General features: G+C 47.6%; 1 protein-coding gene across 1 annotated transcript in view; it reads left to right on the top strand.

Annotated features, from left to right (window-relative positions):
- The first annotated feature begins 12775 nt into the window (after nt 1-12775).
- The window catches only part of ACVR2B (activin A receptor type 2B), a 95473-nt gene continuing 94272 nt past the window's right edge, over nt 12776-13976 (top strand). The window contains exon 1 of the mRNA XM_035317359.1: nt 12776-12949. Within this exon, the coding sequence (XP_035173250.1) occupies nt 12898-12949 (52 nt within the window). The 5' untranslated portion in view covers nt 12776-12897. The remainder of the gene's footprint in view (nt 12950-13976) is intronic.

Below are 13976 nucleotides of genomic sequence, written 5' to 3'. Positions count from 1 at the left end.
CCCAACCAGCCAAAAAAACACCCAGCTTTTCTCAGATGTGAATTGAATCTTTGCTTATTTTCATGTTTCATAACTAAGGGCTGTATCTGCAACCCTTGTGTAGATATCTTACATATGGTCTACGTGATACCCTTCATGAGTAATCCTTGTGTGTTTTGCAAGGTTTGACATACTTTTTTTTTTTTTTTTTTTTTTTTTTTTTTTTTTCTAATTGAAAGCCGTAACTGGTCAAATGTTTCTGAGCTGTGAAATAACCCTCAGTCAACCAAAACCCCTTTCAAAAACTCCCTGCCTACACTTGCTGCTGTGTGACCTTGATTCCTGTGGGTGAGGGTGGGAAAGGGGAACGTGCTTACCTTTCAGCAAAGAGCTGTGCAACTGTGGGTGTCAGGAATATCACCAGAATATAGCTGAGGTGGTGCAGTGCCCTTCTACTGGCTTTCCATGCAAACACATATCCGTAATTGCATCATTGCAAAGATTTCACTTGGTTTCTTCCTCTCTGGCATGGTATGTGCTCATTGAATCTTGAAGTCCTTATTCCTCAGACAAGTCCTTTTGCCTTGGATGAAGATTTGTAATCCTGGAAGGGCGGTTCAAAATTTATACTGCTAATTTTTCATATTTGAAGATATTAATGATGTACAAGCTACCAGATTCAGTACAAGATAACTGTCTGAGCTGCTGTAGCCTATTTTATCTGTGAAGTAAATATAAGTGATCAAAGGAGAACTTCTGGCTTGAGAATGCATTAACACTACTGATATCAGCTGAAGTAATGACACTGCAAGTATTTGTTTAAGCACTTAGTGTAGCTGTTGACCCTATGACATCCTTCTTTTTAACGTCCACGGACATTTCAAAATCCGTGGGATCTTTGGCAACGAGGACAGTTAAAGCTGGACATGAAATTGTTTGCCCATCATGAGAATGCTCAAGATCATGAAATAAATCCAGCTTTATTCCATGTGAGGATGAAAGCTCGGAATCACAGCCCCAGCACCCAGTCTGACAAAAAAACAACAAAAACAACAAAAAAACAACAACAACAAAAAAAAACACACATGGTCCCACCTTGCTTCATATATGGAAAAAGGGGTTAAACACCTCCTAACATTTTTGGTTGCTGTTTGTGGAAGCTACACGATGTGCCTGCCTCTAAAAAAAGCCCTAAATCCCTAGGCATCCCCTGCAGGCACACACTGGGAACCCAACCAACCTTAGCAGGATCTGAGCAAAGGGGTACTTCACACAGGGGGGCTGCATTTACACCACTTTAAAGGTCCATGGCTAATTGAAAGGGAGATTTGCATTTGCCAAGGGAGTTTCAACCCTTCTCTGTCCCAGGCATGGTGGATTGCATGGTTTGGGACACAGGACTTATTTCTTAAACGTGTCCTCTGTGACCCTTTAGGAAGGATGGCAAGTGTCGAGGTTACTATTTTGTTACCCGTACTGTATCCAGCCAAAGCAGGAATCTCCTTGGTGTTTCAGAAATAGCCAGTGGGGCTGGCTCGGCATGGACACGTTGAGCAAACACAAATGCCTATCCTGCAGCTGATAGAAGGTGCCTCCAGTGAGTGAGGTACTGGAGAAGTGCTTCAGCCATGGCACACCACGGTCTCTCGCCAGATTCAAATCCACACCCCCAGCAGCACCAGAAATGTATTTCCTACCCCACGCAGACCACATCTATTAGTATTTGTCATTGTTTTTTTCATCCTTCATTTCCCTTTACATAGTTTTATTTTTCCCAGTCAATAAGAATGATTTCATTCTTCTTAATTAGATTTTTTTTTTAGGTTTCCCATAGTAATTAATGCACTTTTCTTCAGCACTATAACCTATTACAGTAGTTAAAATATTAAATCATGACAGCTGCCAGATCTAAGGGACCAAGAAACATAGGTTTTTCAGTAGCCACTTTGTCTTCATCTTTTAAATTAGTTTGCAGCCTGCTTTACATTTTTGGGTAAGTAATAAGATTTGTTGATTGGAATGAAGAACGATATAAAAATAAATTGCATTGTACTTTTAATTACATAGTCTTAATTTTTGTGGTGACACTCCAGGCTCTCATATAATGTTGTTTAATGTTTGTATCTCTTTATCGATTTGATAATTTAAATACAAAAATGTCTAATTTGCAAATTTCTACTTTCAGCGTTGGGGTGCTGTGCTCATTAAGGAATCAGGGGAATTCGGTCTTTTCCCCCATCTCTTTCATGCACACCCAGGCATATATGTTCCATATTTTATTTTTTTTTCAGGCCCCAAATCCCAGCTACAGAGATGTTTTTCTCCACCACTCTGAGCCTGAAATCCTCCCTGTACTCGACAGTTCAAGGAACTTGGTGTGAAATGAGCTGCTGCTCTGGGGTGGGGCTGGTTTGGGGAATCCTTGGAGGTGGCTGAAGGTGGTTGAATGTGGGTAGGACAAGAGCTGCTGTTGGACACGGTGACTTTGGCAGATTCTTTCTTCACCTGGGAAATCAAACATCCTCACGGGACCAAGCGTGGTTGGAGTCCACCCATCCTCTGTAGGGGACAAGGTGGAAAGATCTCACAAATGTCCACAGAAACAGTAGGAAGAGCCCATTTTGGTGGGCTACATCAAATTTAGATTTTCCATGTGCCATCTTATAAGAACACAACCAGCCAGTGGTGTTTCAAACCTTCCTTTCTCCATCAAAAACGACACCTCCAACCTAACTCTTCCATCAACCTCTCAGCTCTCTTCAAGAGGAGCCACAGACATGGCTCCTTCCTACCCTAGGCAGCCATCCTGCCAAATCCCATCTTTATGGACTGGTTTTGAGATGTTTGTCTTTCAGTTTTGGAGCTGCAGACATATTGCAGACTTTCTAGAAGTTCAGCAAAATTCAACTTTTCGTGCAAAAATCCATCACCATAAATCTGTTTTCCACCCCCTCTTCATTAATGATTTACTTTCTGTGGAATAAATGCACCAACTGAGGACAGAATCATTATTAAAATCTCAGTTAACAACACAATATCACTTTGGTCCTTTCATTTCCTCCACTATTATAAAATTCAAGATTCATTTCATCTATTAATATTAGCAATCTATTTTTTTAAAAATTTTGACCAGACACAAATTAAAGGCAGAATGATATGGAAGCGGCACCAGAACTTATTCCTTTTTCTGTAAAAGCTATTTTTTCCCCTTCCATCAGTTCTCTCCTTGCATCTAACGTTGGCTTCTTTTGCACTGATATTCCCAGTGACTTCATTTGGTACCTGGCATTACTCCCATGGAAGTGAACTGGAAGACGCCAACAGCCTTCCCTGGAAGGTGATTAAAATCCAGGGTCAGTGGAAAGCTGAAGGCTGGCAGATGGGTTTGGGAACAAGAGAGCTGGGTTCTGGTCCTAGCTCTGCCACAAAATTGCTCTGTGACCCTGAACAAGTCATTTTATTTCTCTGAGCTGCAGTTACCATGTGTTTAAAATAGGAACAAGAGTGTTTGCTGTTTATCGTTCAAGTCTCCTAGCAAATAAAATGTGATGTATAAGAGCTAACTAAGCAAGAAGGCACAGATCCTGCTTGCTGGAAATCTGTCCTAAAGTAGCAGCAGAATGTGAGAACAGGGCAGAACAGAGATGTACTTTATTTTTCATAGAGCTCACAAATTGCTTCTGTTCCTTTTATAACAGATCATTGTCAGTGGGTTCTAATGAGATTTTCTTTGTGCCTCTGTTACACTAAACATAACTGATATTTCTTTGCAGCATTTCACACGGAAATGCTCTGCTCATCTGCAGTGTTTGCTTGTCAAAGAGAGGCTGGATTTTTAATAATCTCGAATAACTAACTTCTGCGGCTATGGCACATGTATCTGTTAACTTGTGCCTGTACCCCACACCCCTGGGAGCTGCACAGCAGCTGAACATGCACGGGGTTGTTCTTGTGATCTCCTCGGTTGCAAATGGAGGTTACTGTTGTTGCAGGTCCTCCCCAGCAGTGCAGTGCTGAACTCCAATGATTTTGGTACCACCAGGACCATCCTTGCATGGCCTTTGTCTAAAACCTGCAGTGACAACAGGAGTACATCCCCATGCTGAACTATTCCTAGCACTGGCGTTTTTCCTGACATTTTACCTGCACCTTACTCGTCGAGGCTTAACCCCATCACTCTCCCCTCTTGCAGAAGGTACGAGGACACGATGTGCCTTGCATGTATTTGGCAACTTGCTTTGTCTCACCTCAGTCCCCCCATCAGACCACACGCTTCTCTTTCCCTCAGCCTTTCCTCCAAGCCAGGTTTTCTACACCTCCAGTCATTCCTTTTGCACCTCTCTGGGCTTTTCCCAGCTGAGACATATCTTTCCCGAGGTGTGGAAATTGTTGTTGAGCCAAGCCCCTGCCTCTGCCAGGCTGCATGGAGAGACTGTCCCATGCCTCTTGCGGGGTAACCCCCTGAACAGGATCCCAGCACCGCTGCAGGATTTTAGCAGTGCTGGATTCCTGCAGAGCTCGTAAGCATCACAGCCCTGGATCCTTTCTGCATGACAGCAGCCCAGCCAATTGCTCCCTGTCTTGTATTTGAGAAATTGATTTTAACTCTCCTGACAGGGAGTGCAACATTTTAATTACTTCTGTGGATAGAGCCTGTTGTTCCCATTCTGATCAGGACTTAAGAGATAAGTAAAGCAAAGCTTATCAGAGAACCTGCAGAACCTCGAGCTGGAACCCAGGCCACCAGAACATCCCCAGACAGTTCTTTTGCAGTACATCCTTCAACCTTCTCATCCTTGTCCCATGCCATTCCTGGCATAGGGTTTGAATCTTTCTCCTCCTTTTGTTGTTACTGAAATCTTTTCAGATCTGGTGTTAGTAGCTGCAATCATTTAAATTACGGTAGGGGAGATAATTGTCTGTGTGCTATCCCTCAGCATGGCTAGGCTACAACAACTGGGAAACATTGGTCACTTGATGGATTATTGATGACATCCCTGCTTCCAGCTCCTGCTTCTCAACAGAAGTGAGTGGCATTTGGTGACAAAAACGACGAGATCAGTGGCCTCTGGAAACAAGAGCAACAGAGTGGATATGGGGTCAGCAAAGACAAGGTGTGAAGTGCATTGTTCTTTCCAAAGGACCTAATCCCAGTTTAGGGGACACCAAGACACCTAAAAATAGATTAAACCTTGAGGTTCTTGCTAAATCCATGGAGAGGCACTGCCCGTGCCAGCAACCTACGATCCCCTGGCATCGCAGCCAGCAGGGCTGGCTGCTCTCACTCGTGAATGCATTTCTCACCGATAACAGGCCAAAATGTCCAAGAGCTGAACTCTGGGGAGGGCTGGGAAAGAGACCAGGTTCAACGTGTCACTCTTGCCTGGAAAATTGTCAGACCAGTGATGGGAAGCTTAAGAGTTTTTACACTTGGTACTTTTATGATGTGTGGTATGAAGCTAAGCAAATAGAGATTTGCTGAGACAATGCATTTGAGCATCTGGGCAAGAAGCAGTTGATAGGAGGGTGAAGACGTAAGGCCCTTGTGGAGGTCCGTAAAACCTGGGAATTGCTGGGATGAGCCCAGCAGGGAGCCCTTTCCATTGAAAGAGAAAGATCTCTTTCAATGCTTGTTCCCCATGTGTACATCACCAGCTGCCAGATGAGCCTCCTCCAGGCAGCTTACACCAGCATTCCGCCATGAGGATAAGCAGAGACGGTCACTTTATGCTGTAGAAGAAACCCTTGGACCCAAGGAAAACCACCACGCTAGAGATGTCCAGTTCTTTACTCAGTACCATGTAACACAGTAATGTTGCACTTTAAAGCTCTGCACATCTGCCTTGCTCTATTTATACTGCGGTCTTGAGTGTTTATCACCTCCCGCTAATGGCAGCAGAGTATTTGCCACAAAAACTTAATTATTCGCCTTCTCCGAGAGGGTATTTTTCCTGAGTCAAGCCTTCACCAGAGCAATGCAGGAAGCACTTGGCCCCACCGGGCATTCTTATACCCTAACTGCTGAAATCTGGGACAAAGGCCAATAATCCGTGACAAACTCTAAAAATACACCAAACACTCCGGGACATATTTTATTGGTCCTTCCATGCATGCCTCGAGCGTGTCGGGAGGCACAAGGCCACAGGTAAAGGGTGCTGAAAGCCAAACCTCGGGTGCGGTCCAGCTGGCTGCGGGTGTTTTGGCCGGGCAGCAGGAGGGATGGGGATGCTTCTCATCGAAATGTTCCTGCTGGCATTTCGCAGGCAGAGCGATTTCAGAGGCACGGCGCCTCTGTACGAACCTTCCCATTGTTAGAGCTTAATTGCAAGTGGTTTAAAAATGCCAAGTCTGGGCTTTTAAATAAAAATTGGAGTTTGAAAGATGTTCTTCTGCCAGCTGAACACCTGGGGAGGGAGGAAGGTGAGGGAGCTGGAGAGATGACAGGTCTTGGCTCTGTAGCTCCCGTATGCACTTTAAAACACCTGCATTTTCAGGTAAAATATCAACAGCTAAAGACAATGTGGGTAAATACCTACTGTCCTCTTTTATGGTGCTAACTCAAGTAGAGTTTCAGGGACCAGTTTGTGGGCAGCAATCAAACATATTCCTCTCACAGCTGAAGGGCTGTTGCATTCCCAGGCTCATTTTTAGGTGTTGCTAAACCCTGCAGGATCTGCTGGCAGGCACCCAAATGAGCGTGGCACTTAATGCTGTCCTGACCTGCTCCTAACGTGCTCCAAGCCCAGAGGATGCTTCACACTCGCCCTCTGCCTGCTTCTCCAGCCAGTGTCAGCACCAGCAGCTGCTGCCTAAGGCAGAGCTGAATGACCAGAGGGACCTGGGCGGTCCTGACTGCAGCCCCAGGCTCGCAGCATTGCACCCTGGCGTTATGCTGACGATGGGAAGATTTTTTTCTGTCCTTGCTGCTTGCTCACCTCATGCAGAGGTTTCGTAGATAACATCCATGGGAGCAAAATGGTCTGATGGTGGGATCTGTATTTATTTATTTTCAGCCTTTCATGAAAGGAGTGTGGAGTGTTTTATGGGCACGGAGCAAGAGATTAATAGATTCCCATTTCTGGAGGCTGTCACTCTCACCATGATTGTCCCATAGACTTGATTTTGGTGTTGCAACCACCTGTTCAGAACATGTGGGCAGTCTTAAACACTTGGAGTGGAAGGGGTTTTACTGCTGCAGCACTGCTGCAGCACTTGGTAGTCTGTTTGAATGGTTAAGATGTCAGAAACATCTTTCTTCCACTGAGTTTAAGATGCATTGACTTCAGTTCTGCAACACCCACGCTGGAAAGTTAGCTAGGCTTAGTTTTCAGGAGGTAAGCACCACCAACTGTGAAACAATCGTATTTGTATTTTACAGGGAAACTGAGGCAGGGGGCTTGAAACCAAGATGTTAATCGGAATGTCTGAAGTGAGGTACAGGAGTCCACTTCTAGAACCACTCAGCTTTTTCTGAGCCCTGGCCAGCTGCTGCAAAAGAAGCTTTAGTCCATGCAGTGCAGGGATGATGAGAGCAGCACAGCCCAGTGTTTAGGGGAAATGTGAATGCTGTCACCTCATCACTAAAAAACCTAACAGACAAAAGCCTAATAAGACAAAGCCAGCAACCACATAACCTTAAGTACAGTGAACCTCAATGAAGAAAACACCTGAAAGGAACCACAAGTATTAGGCAGACTTTGATGCTATATAGCCCTGGGTTAAAAAAAAGATAGAAAATGCAGCCCTTTACCGATTAAGCATATACCGTCACTGCAGAATTAGTCACATGATGTCCATAATCCTTGTCTGAGCACAGAAGTCTCCGACTTGAGCATGGGTATGGTTGGTTCCCAGCTAGCTGGCAGGGCTCGAGGTAAGGATTAGAGCCTGACTCTGCTTTTTTGGGGAGGTAACACGGTAACGGTGCTGCCAGCACCCAGTGCTGGCAGCCCTCTGGAGCCTCCTCGCAATTAACTTCCCCACCCACAGGCCGGGCAAGTGTCCCTGGATTTAAAGGGAAATAATTACACAGCGACACTGCTGCTTACAGCAGTAAAAATAACAAGCTATGCCCCAGAAGCCCTAGCAAAATTCGTGGATGAGTAAAGCGGTGCTAAGGATCCAACAGGAACAAAGCTTCACCGTGTGCCAGGAGACACATGCTAGCTGCTGGAATTTACACCTCAGTATAACAAAAAACAACGGGGAAGAGCTCAGATTCTGGTGGCCTGCAAAACTACTGGGTTTTGCGTATCTCGGGACCAGACCCCTTTTCTTGGTATGTCTCCCCCTGGTCTGTCAACATCTGATGCCTTGCTCTTTAGTCTGGGGCTAAGAAAAGCTATTGAAAATAGCGCCGTATTGCTTAGGGCCCGCTCTGTCTGCCCTACCACTCACTATTTTTACTGGCCGCACTGAAGCCAGACCGCAAAGGGCAAATTTGGCAACGTGGGTGGGCTTTTTTAGTGCGAAAATCAAGGGCTCGTTCAGACAGCAGCAGAGACCATATGCAGGAATGTCTGGAGGTCCAGGCTCCAATTTAAAGCTGCTTCAAATATAGAAATTCCAGCAAAGTTAATTGTAGCCGCGTTACGGAGAGGTGACACCAGCGTCTCCTTCGAAAGCCGAGGCAGGTTTAAATCTGCCTTTTAAAGTTATGTAAAGCCCCCGGGAGCAGAGTCAGGCCGATAGCAGGTCTGTGTCCTCCTGGGAAATCCTGCAGGTGAGGCACTGACAGCGCAACTCCTGCATTGCCACACAGCACAGATAAAGACCTGGAGCAAAACCACCTTTCCTCAGTGCACTGATAAGCACGCGACACCACCCTGCTGTATTAATTGGCCTGTGCTTTTAAAACCTTCCTAATTACGACTGACAACTTTGAGTACTGTTATATTAAGAAACCGCTCCGTGGTGTGGGTTGGGTATTACTGCAAAGAGCTGTATTACAATACAATGTGTAAAGTGACAATTTATTTACTCAAAGTTATGAATATAAATTGTTTTCTTTGGGGGGGGGGGTATTTTTTTTTTTTTTTTTTTTTTTTCTTACCCATGCATTTTAAAATGGAAAGGTAGAGGCTGAGGTGCTGGTAGCTTCTTTAGGCTAGGTGTTTTCCTACAAACAGTGTCTGCTTTAGGAACCAGCACAGAAAGCCAGGTTGCTTGATGTCTTGGGGCCCCAGGATGTGGCTCTCACCTGCTGCAACGAGCACAGGTCTGGCTTCACAGGCCTGCAGAGGGGTCACTGCTACTGCGTCGGGGCTCTGCACCCTGCAATGAACCATGAGCTGCAAAATAAACCCATGCCAGTGAATACAGGAAGGGATAAGGGAAACATTGGGTCCCCTTACCCCAGTATTTTTCATGTTTTATAACACCTCTGTCAGTATAAATTTCCATTTGCTGAAGAAATTACATTTCACAAGAGCTACAATAGGATTTTAAGATAAATGACATGTGAGCACTGCAGTTTCGTACAGGCTTAAGTGATCCAAGTATCTTTATCACGTGCGGGGTATCAAAATACATGAATTTGACTTGTTCCGACAGTCACGCGAGAAAGATTGAGTGTCATATGATGCTGTGAAGCATAAAACCATCAGCTAAAATTTATTTTAGCGCAGGAGGGTTTTTTAACTGCTAAGTGTAATTATTTAAAAACGGTCTGAGCTGCACAGCTCTAATGATAACTGGAAACAGGAAAAAGCTCTTGAAAACACCGCTCGTAAGGGCACTGCTCTTACAGCTTGCTACCTTTCTTCATCGCTATTTCCGAAATTCTTGGAGGCTGGCAAAGTTTTCAAGTGTCATCTGGCTGAGGCTGTAACACTATCCCCAGAGCAATGCTCAGTCCTGGGTGTTCACGTTGCAAGAGGAGAAAACATTTTAGCTTTTCAGGCCAGTAAACACCTCCCTGTGAAACAATGTAAGCAAGGCAGCCAGCCGCCGGGCTGGTCGGGGGACAAAGGAAAATTCGGGGTGCCATTTACACCGGGGAGACAATCACCCTGGGGCCTGGCTCTCGGCCTCTTTGCTCCTCGGGGTGCCCATGGCAGGGTGTCCAGGCACAAATGGCCACGTGTGTGGAGGCCTCAGGACAACGGCTGAAGAACTCTGGGCCTGTTTCCTCAAAAATGATGATATCTGTGTGCAGAGCTCTTTGCCTGTAGAGCACAAATTTGGGTTCTGGGAAAGGAGTTTCTTTATAGGGTGTAGAAATTGGAGTGGCGTTGGCCAGGGAGTGTTTCAGCGGGTGCTGCCTCAGGCAGGCCAGGCCACCTGTCCCCCAAACATCTCCTTGTGGCTAACCATGTGGATGCCAGCACTGAGGAACAGATCACATTTTCTTGACCCACATATCTCCCCATACTTCATCTGTTTCATTCAAGAATGCACCCCTCGAATGAAACGAGCAGCCTTATAGAAAATGTCGGCCTGTTCCCTGTCTCTTCCCTCGAGGCCCTGCCCCAGCCAGGCCATCCACCTCTCCCTGCACCGCTGTCCCTGTCACACCCTGCAGAGCCCTCTCAGCGCGTTGTCCCCCAAGGGTTCAGTGACAAAACAACCCCTGGGTGCCTCCAGATTAAAAACAACAACAACAACAACAAACACCAACTGTGTGAGAGCTGTTTCTGAATGGCCAGGGATGGATCCCTGACCGCCCTGTCACAGACACTCCCTCATCTTGTTTTCCCTGCAGTCTGAGCAGCGAGGTGACATGACCTGGCTCCCTCCTCACCTCCCATTCACCAAGTCTTCGTGGGCTTGCCTTTGCTGCTTTTTACCCCACAACACCTAAATTAGTTTCCACTGTTTTTTTGTAGCTTTACAGGTTGCCCTGCCCCGTGTGCGCTACCTCTAACTTTTCCCTGAGAGTCTGGTGTTGAAGTCACAGCCGCTGCATTCCTGCAGATGTACTCCGCTGTACGTACAGCAAACATACCGTGAACGATACCATTAATCAGTTTATTGCAACTCCACCTAGGAATCCCATTCACAGCTCCGAGCTTGTTACACAGGTGTTATACAGACAGAAAAACAAACCTCCAGCTTCAAAGAGGTTACAAGCTCTCACAAAAAACTCCCGCACTTTCCTGCGAGCTTCTCATTGTAAATAAATAAATAAATATTGAGGCATTTCTTCTTGGACCAAAATGCTTCTCAAACTTTCAAAGGAGTGATTCATATTTACTCTTATCTCCCTCCAGAGGGAAAAACAAATGGTTTTATGAATACTTTCAGCCTCGATACCCATCAGACAGTCAGCAGGCTGACGTGCCTCATCTGACAATGGGGTTTCTGCACCCCAAAGTCTTGGTCACGGCCAAACTTTGGCATCTTCCCTTCCTCTTTTTTCCCCCTAAGATTCCTTCGGGCTCCCTAATGCCGCGTTATTTAGTTATAATTAAAATAAATTGCAGGCAGAGTTCAATTCCTGTAGCCCTGGCAATAGAGAAAACCCTATTAACCCTGAAAGAGCCTGAAAAATGGGGCTGCCGAGGGGCTTCTCCAGCACTGCCATCCCCAGCTGCCGTCCCCATCCCTCCTGCAGCCTCCTTGGGGACATGTCTGGGCACGGGGGTGCTGCGGGGCAGGCTGACCAGCAGCAGGACCCCCACCCCTGGAAGAAGCAGCTTTATTCCAAGCAGAACACAGCTTATTCCTACCACCTCCCCCCATTCCCCAGCTTCACCCCTCGGCCCCCCAAGCCCCCTTTCCCCCCCCACACCCCCATGCGGGGCGCGGCCGTGACGGGCAGCCCCGCTCCCCACTCAGCGGCCGCGGAGCCCCCGCGCCGCTCCGCCTCCCTCCAGCCTCTTTGTATCAAACATCCGGGTTTCCCCCGCTGGCTCCGCTTCGCCTTCTCCTTTTTTTTTTTTTTTTTTTTTTTTTTTTTAGAAGCCATTTTGGACTCGGTTCAGGTTTTTTTTTTTTTTTTTAAACCTCCCCCTGACACCCGCTTTATTTTTTTTTTCCTGCTTTTTTCATCTTTATTTCTTCATCTTTATTTTTTATTATTATTATTTTATTTTTTAATAATTTGGTTATTTTTTATTTTATTGTATTTTTGCCCCCCTCCCCCCCCTCCATGTACATGGCAACTCCCGCGCCCGCTGCGCGCCCCTTCCGCGGGCTCTTGCCTTGCAGCTCGGCACCCCCCGGGCTTCTAGGGGCCGTAACCTCGCAAAGTTTCGCCGCTGCTTCCCCCGTTTCTCTTGCCTGCGCTGGGAACGAGCGTGCCTTGCAAAAAATAAAAGGGGGGGAAGGAAAAAAAAAATCCCCCCAAAATCGAGGAGGGGGGGGGTTCTGAGCGCCTGGCGCACGGCTGCGCGCACATTGCGCGGAGCGCAGCGGGGTGCGCGCAGGCGGGCGGGGGAGCTTGGGCTGCTGGGGGAGCCTGGGCTGCTGGGGGAGCCGGAGGGGCTGGGTTGGGAGGAGGAGGAGGAGGAGGAGAAGAAGGAGGAGGAGGAGGAGGAGGAGGAGGAGGAGGAGGAGGAGGGGGAGTCGGTGTGTGGTGCACGCCGCGCTCCCAGCACAAAAGCCCAGGGAAAGAAACTCTTGGAAAGCTCGGAGCAAACGCCGGGGCCGGGCAGGAGCAGGTCGAGGCGGCCGGGCGCTGCGAGCGGGGCTGCTCCTCTCCACTGGATACATTTTGCAACTGCGAAGGAATTAAATCCGATTTTTCGGGATTTTTTTTTCTCTTCTTTTTTCTTTCTTTTTTTTTTTTCTTTATTTTCTTTTCTTTTTTTCTTTTTCTTTTTCAATTCCTTTTTTTTTTTTTTTTTAAGAGGGCAGAGCCTCGCTTCCCCCCTCCTTTCGCTCTCTCTCTTTTTTTTATTATTATTATTTTATTTTTTTTTTCCCCTTGGGGATAGAGGGGCGCACGAGGAGAAAAAAAATAAAGGAAAAGGAATTATGATCGCTTCGTGGCTGACTTTCGCCTTGCTTTGTGGAACTTTCTGTGCAGGTAAGAGCATTTCGGCGTGTTTACCTCCCGCTCGGGCTTGCGGTCGCCTCTCCAAATGCAGAATTGAATGGGCCGTGCAATTCTTTGCAGCCACCCTCCGGCCCGGCCGACTGGGGGAAGACCCCAACCCCTTGGGGAACAGCTCCCCCTCCCCCCTCCCCCCCGCTGCTATTTTCATTTTCTTTTTTTTTTATTATTATTATTTTTTTATTTTTCTCGCCCCTCTCCTGGTTGCCCCCCGCTCGCAGGACGAGCCTTCCCGTGCTGCTTTTTGTTCCCTTTCAGGCAGGCTCTGGGAATTAATGGCAATGTAAACACGGCGAGATATCGAGGAAACTTTACAAAAAAAAAGAAAGAAAAGGGTATTTAATCCTAGGGCGGGGGAGGTGGAAGGGTGCTGGGAGGGTCCGGGAGGGGGGGAGAAGTTGGGAGCAACCGGGAGGAAACCTTTGGGGTGCCCCGGAGCTGCTCAGGTAGTGCCGTGTGTGCGCCCCTTTCTTGTAGGGCTGCGGTTGTGTAAGCCTTGGGATGGGGGGGGGGGGAAGAAGAGTACCCCCCCAGCACCCATGGGACCCCCCCGGGTCCCCCCTTAGGGCCGCCGGCTGTTTGCACGGAGCGAGCATTTAATGGGGCCGCTCTGCGCTGCGGGGAGCTGGGAGAAAGTTGGGAAAAAGGGGTGTGTGTGTGGGGGGGACACTAGGGGGGAGCACGTCCCCCCCAGGGGACCAGGCTTTTGTTGCACGGGGGTGGTCAGCTTTGGGATTGCTTTCAGGTCCTTCCACCTCTGTGGGACCGGCTTGAACCCCGAAGTTCAGCTACAGCCGGGGGGGGGGGGGGGGGGCGGCGCCCCCACCGGGGGGGGGGGGCGGGGCCCCCCCGGGGGGGGGGGGGGGCCCCCCTTTGGGCCCCCCCCCCCCCACTTGAAGTCCCCTTACCCTTCACTTTCTTTCCCTCCTCTATTGTTATTATTGTTATTATTATTACCCCACTCTTTATTATTGCTGTGTATGGACATCAGCTCTATTGC

This window comes from Oxyura jamaicensis, chromosome 2, assembly GCF_011077185.1.
Source record: "Oxyura jamaicensis isolate SHBP4307 breed ruddy duck chromosome 2, BPBGC_Ojam_1.0, whole genome shotgun sequence".
NCBI classification, from domain to species: Eukaryota; Metazoa; Chordata; class Aves; order Anseriformes; family Anatidae; genus Oxyura; species Oxyura jamaicensis.
Note: the sequence above shows the minus strand (reverse complement) of the source record. Positions and strands in the feature narration are given on the sequence as shown.